The 17,719-nt window shown below is 39.5% G+C and overlaps 1 protein-coding gene across 2 annotated transcripts in view; it reads right to left on the reverse strand.

The window, feature by feature from the left end:
• Positions 1–651: 651 nt before the first annotated feature.
• Positions 652–17,719, reverse strand: part of Zscan25 (zinc finger and SCAN domain containing 25) — a 31,841-nt gene continuing 14,773 nt past the window's right edge. The window contains exons 6-9 of one of the 2 annotated variants that reach the window (XR_007106042.1): positions 14,468–14,541; positions 6,892–6,987; positions 3,233–3,418; positions 652–1,081 (exon numbers count right to left, since the gene is read on the reverse strand). Coding sequence is in view for 1 of the 2 variants with exons in the window: in XM_047532851.1 (XP_047388807.1) it covers positions 6,910–6,987; positions 14,468–14,541 (152 nt within the window). In the remaining variant the exon portion in view is untranslated. Of the gene's footprint in view, positions 1,082–1,489; positions 3,419–6,891; positions 6,988–14,467; positions 14,542–17,719 lie in introns of those variants that run through there. The other variant, XM_047532851.1, reaches the window with a different exon arrangement.

The following is a 17,719-nucleotide window of genomic DNA, read 5'->3' on the forward strand; positions in this document are numbered from 1 at the left end:
CAGGATGTAAAAGACAAGAGGTTACAAATAAATACAAGGGCTGGGGATATAACTCAGTTTGTAGAATGCTTGCCTGTCAAACACAATGCCCTGGGTTCAATCCCCAGCACCACAAAAAAATAAATATTATCCTGTGATAACAGGTTCACAGTGGGTGAAGATAACTTGTGACAATGATAACACAAATGGAGGTGAGAGTTGTGAAGAAGTAGAGGTTTTCTGTGAAACTGAAACTAAGTTGAAATCAGTTTAGAATCAATTAGTGTAACTGTAGAATGTTTGATGTAATCCACAACCCAAGGGGCAGGAAAGTGCAGTCCCAGAGGTTAGCTGTTAGCAACCCATTTCCTTTTCTTTGATAATCAACCCCCATATTTCCAACCTGATCATTTATTATCTATGTTGACTGCCTGTCCTTCACCCTGTCTCAAGGGATCAAAGAGAGGTCCCTCAAAACCAGTGACTATGACGACCAAACATAGTGAGTTTCTGCTTCTGCCTCATTCACTTCTCTAGCTTCACCCCACAACCACCCACTGCCCCAAAGTGCATAAGATTCACATTTTTAGAAATAAATATTTATTTATATTCTCAAACAATAATTATTATGTTACAAAAAAATTTTATATAAATTTCACTACTAGGGTCACATGGTAATTCCCATTTCCATTTAAAAATGCTGATAAAATGACTGACAAATATTTGCTCTAAACAGACTACAAAGAATTGATGATGCTAAGTGGGGATGGATGGAGAGAGTCTCATGAAACCAGACAAGGTGACTATACATATCTGTCACTAACCCAGTCATTTCCTTTACATTATACAACACAAAACACTCTACAAGGACACTGAGTACATTCATTCATCAAGGGCAGTAGATCAAGCGCATTGTTGTCTGGGTTTTATTCAAAAGTCAATTAAAGTCTCTGATATTCTGGGACATGGCTTCTGTGAGGAATGAAGCAGAAGTTCTTAAGTAAGGTCAGGCTCCACTTATGGTCCAATCTCTCAACACAACCTTTAGAAAAATAGATTTCTCTGGTTGAATAAGTTTCTGCCTGCTTAATTTCAAGGGGATCTGTAATGGTTGAACAAGCACATGAAGAAGCAATGGATGAAGCACCAATGACCACAGAGCAAAATAGAATAGATGCATTAAGGACACTGATGCTTTATAAACACATTAAAAACTACATTGAAAATCTTACATCTTCAATTCCTTATACCAATCCTCTAAGCTGTATCAAAATTGGAAGCAAAATCATTCATACTTCTATTAATGTAGTAAAATATTTATTGAACACCTGTACCAGACCTGAGATAAAATCATGATGGTTTTTGTTCTTCATTGATTTAAATTTTAGGTAAAAAGTATGATTTTTTAAAATTTAAACCATATTTTTAGGTATTCTGACAATTTGATTATATATATATGGATATATAATATATATATATATATATATATATAGTTTAAAACCTCCAAAGTGATCCTCCTTAAGTATTATACATTATAACTTTATGACCAGTCCTTGAATTCTGAAGAGTACAGTCAATCCTCTTGATTAAAGGCATCCAGTTTAATGATTGGAAGAGGTCGTTAGGAAGCATTATGCTTTTGTCTCCTTATATCTCCTCTTGGCTTGCAAGGATAGTATGAATGGGAACTTCTGAGTTCTATAGTATTATGACTAATCCTTGAGGTCCAGATAAGTACTTTTCTGATCTAAGTAGAGGTAAGAATAACCATTGTCCTGGAGATAGAGAAATATCAACTTACAGATGACTAGATCCTGCCAAGGAGTATCTACCCCATCCCAAATGTGCCAGAGGCCTTCTTTTTCTCAAGACTATGCCCCAATATGGACACACTTACAGGACAGTCACACAGCTGCCCTGATGCCACAAGATGATAACTACTTCTACCCACCTTCTACCCAACTACTTCTTCTTCCATGAAGAAATCTTACCAATAGGAAGAGGCTGCATATTAAATGCATTAAATGCAAATTAACCTTATCAGGCATTGCTTCATGTGAATCAATGACCATTGTTCTTTATGTTCTTATGGGGAAACACTTCAACACTTTCTCTAAAGGTACCATGTGATTATTTAAAATTTTCAAATGGCATGTATATATTTTCCCTGATGACAGACAAAAGACACACACACACACACACACACACACACACACACACACAGTTAAAGTTTTGTATCAAAGAACTCCAAAATAACTACAAATCACTCCTTAAGCATCTATTGAAGGTTTTCAATACACAAATTCCCCTGCTGTGCACCATTAGGAGTTTATGGAAGGAGTAAATTGATATAGGAAGAAGGAAGGACATTCTCCAATGAGAAAACAGAGAAAACATAGACAACCAAATTGGATAGTCAATGACAAAATATTAATAGGTGATGATAACAGCCTGCAGAAACCAATAATAGAGCAGATGAATAAATAGGCCCTGGACAAGATGGAGAACACACATGGAAGAGCTTGGAGGTTAAGGTAGGACTTGAAGAATAAGAACACAATGAGAAGAAAGGAAAAAAGATTCATGCACTTATCATGAGAATGTGCAAGGCACCCAGTTTGTCTGGCAGGGAACTCCTGAAAATGAGGTCAGATTGTCAGGATGCCCCTTAGTGTGGGAGTTCTTTGTATTGAGCAGTAATGCTTCAGTGATTCTCAATCTTGCATGTACAAGGCAACTAGTGGGGAGCTTTTAAGGCCATGATCTGATTAATTATTTTAGAATATCTGAGAAGACCCAAGCATCATGTGTTATTACAGTTCCTCAGTGATTCCAATGTACAGCTATTGGTCTAGAGATATTGTCAAAAGGAGATTTCTCTAAGTCCTGGTGAGGGGAGCTCCACACAAACATCATGACAATGTAATCATCAACCTTCTGATTGTGCACAACACATCCCACTCAACTGAAGTTAAAACAGCACACAATTTCAAGGATACCATATATAATAATGTCATGCTAATATGTGTTAACTCTACATAATCTCTGTAGTACTGCTTTGTATGGACATAGATTTATAGCTCCAGAACTGAAGGACCTTTAAAGTTCACACTGGGCTCTGAGTAAATCCCTTTGTCATAAAAAAAAATTATTAAATGATGAATAAGCATATTCTTTTGTGTATATAGACCTCTACATTTGAAAAATAATCTCCTCAAAAGTCATCATTTTTACAGAAAGCCTACTCTCCTACCTCTGTTTATTTACAAGGTTGGAAGAAGTACTACAGTAGTTTGATGAGAGCAAGTTTCATGCTCATGAAGGCAAACCTCATGCCAATGCAGCTTCTGGGTCCACATCCAAGAGGCATTTATATGTAAAGGTTGATGTTGTCCTTGTTCTTCTTACTGAACCTGGTTCCACAATTGTAGATAAAATCCTGTTAATAAACAGAAAAACCACAAAAGTTACATGTGTGCAGTTCTAACTCACATTCCTCAACCAAGAGCACACAAGATACTTTTGAGGACTGGTCATTGAAATTCTGCTATAGTTATTTGGCCCTAAGAATTGTAAGCTAAAGGATCTTTCTGCTCCCATAAAACTATAGGAGCTTCCAGGCTGGTTGAGATGACATGAGGTGAATGCTGTTTCAAAGAAAATATATTTGTAAGCACTAAAATTTCATTAAGGATGGTGATATGTTGCCACCCTGAAATTCACACAGGAATTATACTGAGGGGAGGAATTATACTGGTTCCAGCCTCAACTCACACTTATGTTGGTCACATGCTCACTGAGGAAGAAGGAGAAACCCTATGTCCCTACTGAAATTCAGCTTTTCCCTTCCCTTCTCTCCTTCACTTTCCTCTTTTTCCTCCTCTTAATCCTCACTCTGGTTGTAACTGTCATCCAACTCTTCTTCCTCCACCTTCTCTTCATCCTCCTTTCTCAAATTCTCTTTCCCTTTCTCCCCCTGCCCAATGAATGGTGAAAGTCAGGTAATTTTCAAGGGCATACAATGCTTCTCTACTGCATTATCTTCACTGACCTCCTTGTCTATCTCCCTCACTTGGTTATGAAATATGAAGAGTTGAGAACTATGTTTTATTCTAATTTAATTCCTCATTATTTTATTATATTAATAAAAATGTTGGTTTTGGAAAAGGGATGAGGGTATCAAAATTGTGGGTTTTTAAAGTCTTATACTTTGAAGAACATTCTGAAATTTTATAAGTGATGTGCTACAAAAGAGCATGAGAGTTGGGGAGGGGGACTGTGGGTGATGTGTGGATGGGGCAGCTGACACAGGTGGATAGCTATTAGGGTAGGTCATGAATACGTGGAGATATATTTAAAGTGTCCTATAAGGGCTGGGGCTGTATCTCCATGGCACAGTGCTTGCCTAGCACATGTGAGGCACTAAGTTTGATCCTTAGCACTGCATAAAATAAACCAATAAAATAAAGGCATGCTGTCCATCTACAACTACAAAATATTTTTTAAAGTACCCTAGCCAGGTGCGGTGGTACGTGCCCATAATCCCAGTGACTCTGGGGGCAAAGTAGGAGGATGGAGAGTTCAAAGACAGCTTCAGAAACTTAGCAAGGCCCTAAGCAATTTAGCAAGACCCTAAAATACAAAAAAGGGCTGGGGATGTGGTTCAGTGATTAAGTACCCCTGAGTTCAATCCCCAGTACCAAAAAAAAAAAAGTATCCTATAGACTCATGACATAGATTAAACTGAGATTAAACTTAAGTATGTGTCAAATGCACTCTATGATAGATATTTTTAACATTTTGAACATGAATTTCTCAATGCTTAGAGTAGCCGCTGACAAATATTAAGTGCTTATCTGTTTGATGACTGAATGAATCCAAGTACAGTGTGTGGTCTCTGCATTTACGATCATGAAGGTATAAGATGTGGAAGTGTTGAACTTAGAGAATGCAGAAGTCCTTGGACAAAAAAAATACACACAGAGAGGAATCAGTTACCTTTTTTCCTGCATGATTTATTACGTTATAAATCAATAACCTTAAGATATAGGGAATCCCAATCCCACAGTCAACAACTTCAAAATTAAATGGCACACTTATAAATATCTCACAGGTCAAGGAATAAAGCACAAGAAGAGTAAATAAAAAGTGCTTTGAATTAAGTGATAATAAAAGCTTAAAGTATCAGAATCTCTGGGATAAAATGGCACTCAGATGAACATTTATAACAAAGTACTTGTATCAGAAAGAAACTAGATTAACAATCAAATTATTTTCAAATTATGTAGTAGGGAGGGAAAAATGAGAGTAGAAGTATAAATATATAAAATAGAGAAGAAATAATACAGCTAAAATTTGATAAAAATCAAACAAACCTGAAAAAAAGCAAGAACATAATAATATCAATGGAACTGGAACTATCAAAATAACCCTATAGATGCTAAAAAATATATTAAGGTAATATTACAATTGCATGCCAACATATGTGATAGCTTATATAACATGGTCAGTATTAGAGAAGGAGCTCTAATACTGATATTACTAATACTAACGATTACTAATACTAATACTGCTGAGCAGAAAGTGTATTCAGCCATTGATGGACTCAGTTACCTTTGATTGACTTCTGCAACATGTACTAGGTGTAGACTTGATAGTAGCACTAGGGATAATACTACAGCCACCAAAACTGCCATGAGGAAGTGTATAATCAGGGATCAATAAAAATCTAAAATTCAGGCCTGCTGACTTGCCAATTAAAGAGTGTGAAGATCTTCATTCTCTACTTTGCTTATTAATACAATAATAGGCAAACATCAACTCTTTCCAGAGTACAACCTACACCCAAAGTCTGACCTTGGCTCCAAATTCCCTGAAGTACATGGTTGAGACACCTACAAGAAGGAATTTCCCCAACACCTAGAGAGCAGATGACTTGATTTTAGAAGAGAGCACTACAGAGTAGACAAGGGAGCAGGCCCAGGTCAGCAACCAGAGACAGAAGGGGGAGGACCTGTGCTCTCTCCTGTCCTCTGTGAAGCTAAAAATTTGAACTATCAGGTAGCAAAATTCTCAGGCCTCAGCCTGCACTTAAAATCACACCAGAGGAACCAGGAACCAACATTTAATCAAGGGGAATATGGGAATATTTCCAAAAGTGGTGGTACATTAAGAATGAAGGAAACAACACAGAACACCTGAAAGAAGTAAAAAGCATAAACAGCTGAAATAAGATAGTTATGAAAGATACATACAATCACCAAGAAAAAAATTCATATACACACACATAAATATATATATATAAAATATATGATATTAATATATAACAACAAATCCCATCAATATGTACAACTATAATGCACTAATGAAAATGGGAAAAAATAAAAAATTAAAATAAATTATAATATATATAATTTAGGGGTATATATAAATTTAAAATGAAACCATAGATAGTTTACTAAAAGCAAAGTAAGCATCAATTCAAAGCATATGTAAAGTGTGATATCATTCTAGATACTAAAAATGTTTGCGTGTATAGAAATATATTCAATACAACCAATCCTTTCTGCAGTGCAGGGGAACAAACCCAGGGCTTAGAGCTTGCCAAGCAAATATTTGACCCCTGAACCACATCCCCAGACTACATCATTTTATTAATGGATTTTATCTTAAGGTGTTGGGACTGGATAAGCAACCCTTCCCTTTTTTTTTTTTTTTTTTTCATTCTTTTTCTTTTTCCTTTTTGGTGTAAATTTTGTTTAGTTTCAACAACAAAATCTTATTTTTTTACAAAAAAATTCTAAAACGACATAGATTGCAATAATCACATTTACATCATCTATACTAAGAGATGTCAGGACTTGCTTGAACCAGCCTAGTTCAGGGGGGATTCCTTTTTGGGGGGCCCTGTACCTTTCAGGGCAGAACTCCTCAAGTTGCAGCCAGTACTTCGGGTCTTGGTGAAGAGACATCCTCACTTGCCACCACAGCTATCAGGAGGCAGCATTTCTGTTGAACATACATAGTAATGTCATTAAGCCCCTTGAATAATCATAAAATTACTTTAGCTATAAATAAAATGTGGGGTGACAGTTCCTCAGGAAATTTTAAAATTATTCTACCTAAAACATAGATGGAATGAGACAGACATCATTACCCTAGGTACATGTATAATTACATGACTGGTGTGAATCTACATTGTGTACAACCACAGAAACGAAAAGTTGTACCCCATTTGTGTACAATGAATCAAATTGCAGTCTGTAAAAATTAAAAATTTTAAAAAATTAAAAAATTAAAAAATTAAAATTTTAAAAAGCATAGATGGAAAATTGTTAAGAGATTTTCTCAGATGAAACTTCATTGTATGGAATATTAAAACATCTTTCATCTGAACAGATGTAAGGGGACAGTATAGGACTACTGAGAAACTCTAGATACTCAGGGTGATCCATGGACCAGCAGCATCAGCAACATCTGGGAATTTATAAGAAATGCAGAAACCCACTCTCCACCCTAGGTCCACCAAGCCAAAGTCTGAGCTTTCATGAGATGTGATGATTTGTATATGCACATTCAGGACTACAAAGCATCAGGTAATTGAAGACCCTGGGTACCTTCCCTTCAAAATGGATACTCTCACAATGTACATAAATTACAGAGCAAAACAAAACAAAACAAAAAAAGAGTAGTAACTGATCCTTGTCATAGTGTGACATTAAAGTAGTAAAAGAAGGAATGGGTCGAGAGCTAAGATTTTGGTTTCTAACTACCATTTCTCACTAAAAGGAACCAGGGCTCCTAGAAGAAATGGCTGACTCCAGGGCTGTCTGATGAAAGAGAAAAGAACCCTGGGGTATCCTCCACCAGAAAACAAGATGTTACTTACATAGTAAATGTTAAAATGGATGCGGAATACTGTGAATGTTACTTTAAGGCAGAAGAGGGTGTATCATCATACGTTTTTCAAAAAACAAAGGATGCACAAGACTAGAGTGAACCCCAATGCAATACAGAGCTGGGATGGTGGTAATGTGCTAGTGTAGGTTCATCAGTTACCTCACGTGCACACTGCAGTGAGGATGCTGGAGTGGGGGAAGGTATGCATACATCAGGACAAGAGTATAAGAGAGAACTCTATACTTTCCCTAAATTGTGCTGCAAACAGAAAAGTGCTCTAAAAAAAATAGTGTATTTCAGAAATCTAAAATTCTCCAAAAGAAAAAGAAATGATCCAGTAGACCACATTAAGAAGGGCTTTCGGTGGACAACCTAAAAGAATTTGAAAAGCTAAGTAATGAAAATAAGAGACAAAATTGGGATACATAAGATCACACTGACATAAATAATCAAATGCATCAAAAGTAAACAAATAGGTAATAATGGAATGAATACTTCCCTTGAATTTGGTACCAACACATAAATGTAGAAGAGATGATGGAATCTGAAAGTTGTCATTCTGCAGCCATCATAGAAATGATGGACTTCGTCAAAAAACAACCAACAATGATAAAACTAGTATATGAAAGTATGAACACAAACAGGATCTTTACACAGTCACAAAGGCTATGAAAACACAAGATGTTGATTAACTACAAAGGGAAGCATAAGACCTCACAGTAGGCGAAGCTAGTGAAAAACTTTCACCAAGCATTCCCAGTGACCATCATCACAATTGGAACAGTCTACCTCCCGACCGAATGTCCAGATACAAGTTTCCAGGAAGAAGTTCTGATGCAGTGGGTCTGGATGAGACTGAGTCAGCTTTTGTTCTGATGCAGGTGACCCAACACTGACGACTTACAGGTATGCTATTCTTGCTGCTGGTGGCCCTTTAGCTGTGAATATACCTATGTGTCTGTGTGCTCCTAGAAAGTGCCTCTGGCTACCACATGTAACATCAAAATGTGTTTTTGCAATTTGGCAGAAATGCTTCTGTTATGGTTTGGATGTAAGGTGTTCCCCAGAAGCTCATGTGTGAGACAATGCAAGGCTTAGAGGAGAAATGACTGGGTTATGAGATCCTTAACCCAATCGGTGGATTAATCCCCTGATGGGATTAACTGAGCAGTAACTGAAGGTGGGTAGGGTGCATCTGGAGGGGTGGGTCATTGGGGTATACATTTTGTATCTGGCAAGTGGAATCTCTCTCTGTCTCTCTGTCTCTCTCTCTCTCTCTCTCTCTCTCTCTCTCTCTCTCTCTCTCCTTTCTGATCATCATGCCAGCTGCTTCTCTCTGACACTCTCTTCTGCCATGATATCCTGCCTCACCTCGAGCCCCAAGGAATGGAACCAGCTGTCTATGAACTGAGACCTCTGAAACCATGGGCCCCTAAATAAACTTTGCCTCTTCTACTTTGTTCTGGTCGTCTTTTAGTTGCAGCAGCAAAAAAGCTGACTAAAACATCTTCTCTACTGAAAAACACCTCCTGAATAATCCCTCCCTCTGAGCTTCCCATTAGTAGACCCTAAAGCAGTTTTGGTTATCTTTATAGGATTCCACATCTTTGGAATTCTGAGATTTCATCATCAGCTGAAGAAGATCCACCAGGTGCTGAAAACAGAAATTTTAAAGACAGAAGGACAACCATGTGGTCAAGAGTAAATCAGGAGTACAGAATTTAAACTCTTGAGAATGTGGCTCCTGTATGTCCAGAAGTCTGGCTAGGGTTGCCTAAGTCACTGCTCAAAAAATACACCCATCTACAAACTTTGGAGAGTAGGACATTTCCCTGAGTGAGAACCAGATATGGTGTCCAATAGCTACTTGTATTAGCTGTCCCTGCTTCTGAGCTTCCCTGGCTTCCAAACTCCTGGGCAGACAGTGGTGGGCTACTTTCCCTGTCACACCTGCTTGTGACAGGAATGGATTTTACTCTTTTCTGATCTCCTGCCTTTATTTTTAACCAATGACCTCATGAATTTATCTTCTGCCATTTCCACAGTTCATGACCAGGTGTGGTGGAAGAACCTGCAAATGCTCCCACACTCCCAGAATGCTACGAAGTCTTCAGCAGACTTTAAGTACCCATCCTGGCTCCCTGACCTGCAGAAATAATTCTTTGCCAATATGAGACATGGGCATATCAGAATACATGATAGTTGAGTGGTGATTTATATTTTGGGACGATTTTTTGAAGGAAAGAAAAGTAACAAAGTATTCGTTTCAACAGTACTTGTGCCATGGCACACCAATTGTTAAATGCTAAACTCTATCTCTGTGACTCATTCTCATATTGACTTGTGCAAACTCTACCTTCAGTCTTCCCCCCAAATGTAAGCAGTCTCCTGCTCAAACCTGGAGTTCTCTATGTATCTTTAATAAGATACAGAGGGAAGAGCACAAACCTATGAATTCAGTCCAGTGTATCAACAAACAGTGACCATTGCCATACCATTTCCTCATTTTACCTTCTGGGTACCTTCCAGGTGATTCTCTTTTTTTTGGCGGGGGGTGCTAGGGATAGAACCCAGGGCCTTGGGCTTACAAGGCAAGCACTCTATCAACTGAGCTATCTCCCCAGCCCCCCAGGTGATTTTCTTTCATCCTCTTTATAAACTTTTTGGGAAAATGTTGCAGAGTTGCTTGGTAAAATGGAGATATTGAGCATCTCAAATAGTGAGGTAATCTCTGTTGGTTTTCTTCTAAGAGCTGTGTAGCTGTACAGATCTTTGATGTAGCTTGAGGTAGGATTTGTACCGAGGGTGAGAGAAGGGCCACACTTTATTCTTTCACCTGTGGCTACCCAGTTATCCCAGCATCATTTGCTGAAATGTTTGAGATACAACTGCAAGAGTGAGAAATAAAGTCTCTATTCCCTGGACGCTTACGTTCTAGACAGGGGAGGTAGATGATAAACAGGCTAGAAAACATACAGTGGTCAGAATATTAAGGAGGAAAATAAACCAATGGAAAGTGATAGAAAGCAATGGATAGTAATCCAGATTACTTTAGTTGTCAAAGGCCTTTCCAAGGAGCTCATGCTTGTGCTGAGTTTTGATGGTGGTGGCACACACACCTGTAATCCCAGCAGCTCGGTAACCTGAGGCAGGAGGATCATGAGTTCAAAGTCAGCCTCAGCAAAAGCAAGGCACTAAGCAACTCAGTGAAACCCTGTCTCTAAATAAAATAGAAAAGAGGGCTGAGGATGTGGCTCAGTGGTCGAGTGCCCCTGATACCCTGGTACCCCAAAAATAAAAAAAGAGCTGTGAGGCTGTGAGAGCAGGTAATAATGGGTTCACACTGCAGACCCAAGCCCTGCCCACAGGGTCATGGCCACTTCCTGGGAGACAACCTTTTTGCTCTTGGAAAATCATTCCTGGTAGGAGTATATTAGTATATCTGGAGGGACTTCAGGACGCCAGAGAAATTTTGCTAATAATGTAATTTAGGATGCAGGTCTTAGACCATGCTGTATCAGTTTGACTTTTATTGAAGCTGTAGACCAAAGAACCAGTCAGTCATATGGTGCTCCATGCCTACATGATGATCCTCAGGAAAAAAAAAAAAAAAAAAAAAAAAAAAAAAAAAAAAAAAAATATATATATATATATATATATTATATATATATGAACAAGATTTTTTTTTGCTTTAATAAACTAAAACTGATAGTGCTACTGCTCTACTGAGTTCTGTAGAAAAGATTTGAACCTGAGCATGGTTTCAGGGACCCACTGACACAGAGGTACTCTGAAGGAAGATCATCCTAGGCAAAGAGAATAACTAGCACAAAAACTGGGGAAAGCCATTGAGAATTAGACAAAGAACAGCCAAGGTGTCTGTCCAAGACCACACACTGATGCAAAGAATTGATCCAGAGGGTCTCACCTGAAGCCTGGAATGGAGGACAAGAATGCTTGCTCAAATCCTGACTCTATACTTACTTGCTCTGTGACTCTGGGGAATCTGTTGAACCTCTCTTAACCTCAGCATGCTCATCTCTAAAAAGAAATTGATGCCTACTTCTTGGCTTACATGCAATTTAACTGATAAAATGAATGTAAAACCCCTAGTTTATAATAGGGCTCTCTGTCCCAGTTTCCCCATATACAGACCATGCAACAAAGATTTGGATATAAGTAGTTTATTGGAGAGGTAATACCAGGAGGTATTTTGAAAGAATGGAGATGTGACTCAAGGAAACCAGGAAACAAAGACAGTGCATGACAATGAGCAGGTCACTGCTGTGGGCAACTGGGACCTTCCAACAGAGGCTCCTCTGATGTAAAACACAACTCAAAATGGGGTAGAGGCGCAGGAAGCTAGGATTTCTGCCACCAATTACCACCTTCTCATAAAGAAGTGTTGCTCACTTGGGCATGAATCCCCTGGCACGTCCCACCTGTCCCTCAGCCAAGCATTTGGAGACTTCCCTCAGGAACCGAGTCATGGGAGAACCCCTGCATGGAAACTATCTTCAGGGTTCTGTTGTGGAACTGAAATTGCCTACTCCAACTGATGTGGAACAGAAGGCTCTACATCATTTTGGCCCATTCTGACTGGAGCATATAACCTCTTGGGAGAATGAAATTCATCAACAAGGAGTTGGAAATATTGGTAGAAATAAAACTATTTTATTTCTTCACCACCAAGCACCATGCCTGGCAAGAGAGCTTAGGAGTGCATGATAATCCAAACGGAGGGCAACAAGGGCCTGAGCTTACAAGCTCAGCATTTCCCTGCTGCCTGCCAGCTGTTGATGGTGCCCTTACCGCCTGCTCCAGCTCTTTCCAAAGGCCTGCATCTCTGTCTTTGGACAGGCTCCTGGGGAGGGAGGTGGGCGGAACAGCCTTGCAGGGAGATGACATGCAGAGTTGCCAGGCTGGAGCAGAGGGACGTGTCCAGACAGAGGAAAGACAAAGCTGGAAGGAATTGACAGCAGCTTGAGGGAGCCTCCAAGGTCAGTTGAAGGGTCCATGCTCACCATTTGCATCACCTCTTTCAAGCAGGGCCACCACCAGAGGTGGGAATGGAGATCGGGAGAAGGTGATGCCAAGTGTCTAAGGCCCAGGCCCCATTCGCTTCCCCAGAGCAGCTTTGTAAATAGAAAGGAATCAAACTTGTAATTAAAAATATTAATCAAATACAAAGAAAGACTAGAAGGAAGAAATGAGCCCCAAAATCTATAAGAAATGCAGAAGACCAGTTACAAAAGTACAACCATGACTTCTTCCCTAACAGCAATTACCTTAAATGTAAATAGATTAAACTCTCTAACCTAAAGACATTCATTAGCAGAACAGATCAAAAAGGGAATCCAACTATATTCTGCTTTCAGCCCACTCACTTTAGACCTAAGGACAGGCAAAGGTTGAATGGGATCTGGATCATGACCACGTGGTAATAAGAGTGGCTTTGCTGGTATCAGACAAAATAGATTTTGATTCAACAGAATATCATGAGAGGGGCTGAAGAGGGCAAAGTGGAACAAGGTGGCAGACCTCTTCTCCTCTGCAGCCTGGAACTGGGGCAGTGAAAAGACAACTGACTCAAGAGTTGGTGGCAGAAGGAACACATTAAGACACAACATGGGACTGTCCGAGACTTGAAGGGTCCCAGGAATTCTTGGAACAGAAAACAGGAAAGAATAAGTTAGCCCCAACCCTGATCGGGAGGGCTCGGGAGGGGTAACAAAAGTAGAAAGAGGGAGAGGCCAAGTTGAAAAACCTCCTTCAGAAACAACAGTAGAGGACAGGGGTCTGTGGCTCAGGGGTAGGGCGCTTGCCTAGCATGGGTGAGGCACTGGGTTCGATTCTCAGCACCACATATAAATAGATGAAGAAAATGAAGGTCCATCTAAAGAAAATCTGATTGAGTTAAGCCAGGGAGGAGTGGCAGAGCTGATCTCAAATTGCTGGCAGAAGACCGAGCTGAGCTGCCACCCTGCAGACTCCACACCTAAGCCTGCCTCCCTGGACGGAACTTGACCTGTACAACTTCAGCCCAGCCACAGACGGCACTGAATACCATCACGAGGAAAGCCTTTAAGATAGGCTGCCAGCAACATAAGCCGTAATAAATGCTGGAGGGGATGTGGAGAAAAAGGAACACTTACACTGTGGGCGGGATTGTAAACTAGTACCTTACACCAATGTGCACATGTAATTATTTTTCCTAATAGTACACACACACACACATGCACATAAAGGTCATATAAGGTCACATGAAATTGATGAAATGAAAATAAACTGTAGACTGAGTCCATGCCAGTTTCTTGCTACTCTCTCAACAGGAATATATTATATTTATGCTCACACAAGTCATTGTTTTAGGAAAAAACAGCATGAACCTTCTACCTTCTTTTGGAAACTTACTGTGAAACTATAAGTATTTCAAAATAAAAATTTAATAAATATTACATTTCTAAGTTGCTGAGGTCGACCTCGAACCCCCCATCCTCCTCCCTCAGCCTCCTGAGTTGCTGGGATTACAGGCATGCACCACCACACCTGGTTAAGAGTTAAATGTTTCTAAAAAATAGCTGCTTACCAGCTGGGTTGTGAAGGCAGAAAAGCATTCTCTCACCAGCATCGTTTTAATCATCTCTGGATCTGTGATACAAACTGTGATGGGAAAACAGAGCTGATTAAGCCTAAGAAGCCAGATTGTGTACCTGAAGCCATGCCCAGAAATCCAGACTTTTTTTTTTTTTTTGCGGTATTGGGGATCGAACTCAGGGCCTTGTGTTTGCGAGGCAAGCACTCTACCAGCTGAGCTATCTCCCCAGCCCCCAGAAATCCAGACTTTGATCCTGACGTTACATGATCCATAGGCCTAGTGTACAGCATTAACTCCTAGTTCAAGCTCAGCATTCTGACCTCAGAGGCCACGGAAGTCTTCATAAAATGAAGGGTAACCTGGGTCAATTAGGGAATGAACACTTAAAGGCAAAATAGATCTTCAAAGAGATCAGAATTAGAAATAACATTGCAACTTTTATAAAGCCTAGGCGGTGCATAGATGGGTATTGTCTATACCATTCTCCTTTGTATGTTGAAAATATTTCAGTATAAGAGCTAGGGGTACAGCTCAGGGGTAGCACACTGCCACAACAAGTGCAAAGCCCTGGGTTCAATCCCAGCACTGCAAAAAAAATTAAATTATCTCAAAATCAACAAAGGTATTAGATCCGTGTTCATGAGTATTAAATATGGGAAGAGGCACTGAGGATCGGACCACAGGAGATCCAGCCCTGTGCACTCTTGCCACTGCCTCTTGGTCCTGTTATGGGCCACGCCAATCCAGCAGACCTGAGCACTGGTGGCAGAAGGGGTATGAAGAGGCAAAGAATTTTTTCACCTGCTTTTACCATAAAAGCATAATTATATCTCTTGCGCTGCTCTCAGCAAACCTCCAGCTGTTCCCAAAGGAAGCAGCTGTTGCAATGGCTCAGATTATCCTGCCAAAGGCATTAAGTGCATAGCCCAAAGGGAACAGCGGATTAAAAAGATCCCACATCACTTCTTCAAAGTCAGTAGAATGAGTTAGACAAGGAAATACCCATAAACACTTCAATTTAAAAGTCTTGGCTGAGGCGGAGGTGGGGGCACATGCCTGTAATCCCAGCAGCTCAGGTGGGATCTCAGGTTTAAAGCCAGCCATAGCAACTTAGTGAGACTCTAAGCAAACCAGCAAGATGCTGTCTCTAGATAAAATATTAAAATAGGGTTGGAGATGTGGCTTAGTGGTTAAGTGCCCTTGGGTTCAATCCCTGGCACCAAAAAGAAAAAAAAAAAAAGTCTTGGTTTGAAATAAACAATAAACAAAACAAAAACTCTACACGTGGAGAAGAAGTAGAAAAAAAATAATAATTAGAAAGCTGAGCATAAATCACTTCCCAATTTGCTACCCTGTATCTTCTAGCCCATCTTTGAAAACACATAATAAATTCAAAGTTGACATAAAGGAGTTTCACTAAAAGTCTATCAATGTGGGAAGGAGATACTAGCTTGCATTTATAAGCATATATTAGAAGGATCTGAATCACACATATCATACAGGTTAGAGGAAACCTAAGGAAGAGAAGAGGGGAATTAACCAGACACTGAACAGAAAGTGATCTTGGAAGTCCCTGGGACATCAAAGTCTGGAGAAAGCAGCTGTTGCAATGGCTAACATTCTCAACCCAATTCAGACCGTGGACTTCAACACTGGGTGACATGTGGGACCCCTGGTAGGATCAGACCCCAAAGGCTTTACTACAGAGAGCTGTATACCAGCACACTGGGCTGACATTGACCTCATGCAGCAGGGTGCCTCGGCCATAACAAGTCTACCCAAGGGAAGTTTCCAGGGTACTTATCCCCACGTTTGTCTGTATTTTATAGGACTCTACGTCAAATTTCCACATGCCTTGGAAACAGAAACAAAAGGAAGATCAATTATTGTACTGAATGCATATCTAACAGAACAAATTGACAGGAATCTAATGAAACCAGGCTGTCTCTCACTGTGACAGTTAGCAGGCAGCTGGTATTCAGAGATGTCAGAGGGGAAAGAAAATACAGGAAATGTTTGAAATGGACAATTTAACATCATTCTTGAATTTTCTCCAGTTTTGCAACCATGAGAAGCAAAGGAGGGCACTCAGGTGACATTCACCTTGCAGTAAGAAAGAGAATAGTTCCTAGAAGAAGCAATGATTTTGGCCCAGGAATTTCCAGCTTCTAAAGAAGTTCATGGTACCAAAGCCAGGTCACAGGGACTGTGACTGTATATATCTGGGGTTCACCAGTCACAAACTCAGAAATCAGAACAGTCCATCCCAGGGGGGAACATGTAGGCAATAAATAACAACAAAATCCTGAAAGCAAAAATCACTTTCACTCACCATCTCCTCTTCCACCTCCACTGAAGGATCTCCAAAACTCACAATTGGCTAAAATCAGCTAAAGCATTCATGCTTCCAATCCTAGAGTGAATATTTGATAAATATCCCCAAATTTAAATGTTCCTTGGATATTCAGACTGTAGTTTTTCTAGGGTCTGTCATTTGCCAACATTAAAAAAATCACCTCTTCCCTGAAGTAGAGATTCTCACTCCAGATAGGAGAGGGGAAATGTTTTTCTTCTGTTCCAATGATAAGATTTTGTTTCACTGCATTTTTTCAACAATGCAGGATCATGGAGTACCTGTAACACTGATCTTACATATATTTGTCTGGAGGCTTTTATGTATTTCATTTCCTTTAAAACACATACCAGTTAAGAACTGGTCCTTCTTTAATCTGCCTTCCCAGAAATACCCAGAAGTGCTCACAGTGCTCTTATTCGTATAGAATGACAACTTGATCCAAGGTTTCCATTGGGTTAAGAGAAGTTTTAATACCTTCAGAGACATCCAAGTCTGTGTTGTCAGACAATCTGGATGACTTGAGTTTTAGAGAAGGCTAATTTCCTAATAAAGCATTCTACTTTATTTATAAACCTAAGTAGTTTATAATTGTCATTATTACTAATGAAATATATGATCTAGACTCCTAACATCATATAAAGAGAAATAGCCATATGGGCCACCATTGTAATGTGTTCTTGCCAAAATGGGAAAGACAAATCTGGTTTCCAGTTGATACAGAGGGCAGTGAAATATGTTAAATAATGTCAGGGGTATGCAAATAACAAAATTCAGAATGTAAATTTAAAAAGGCTATAGTATAGATAATAGCTTTCTCAATGATAAACTTCAAGGAAATAAAGGAAACTATAGATTATGAGATTTAGAAGACAAAGCAACAAATTGTA

Source organism: Sciurus carolinensis, chromosome 18 (genome assembly GCF_902686445.1).
Source record: "Sciurus carolinensis chromosome 18, mSciCar1.2, whole genome shotgun sequence".
Taxonomy (NCBI): Eukaryota; Metazoa; Chordata; class Mammalia; order Rodentia; family Sciuridae; genus Sciurus; species Sciurus carolinensis.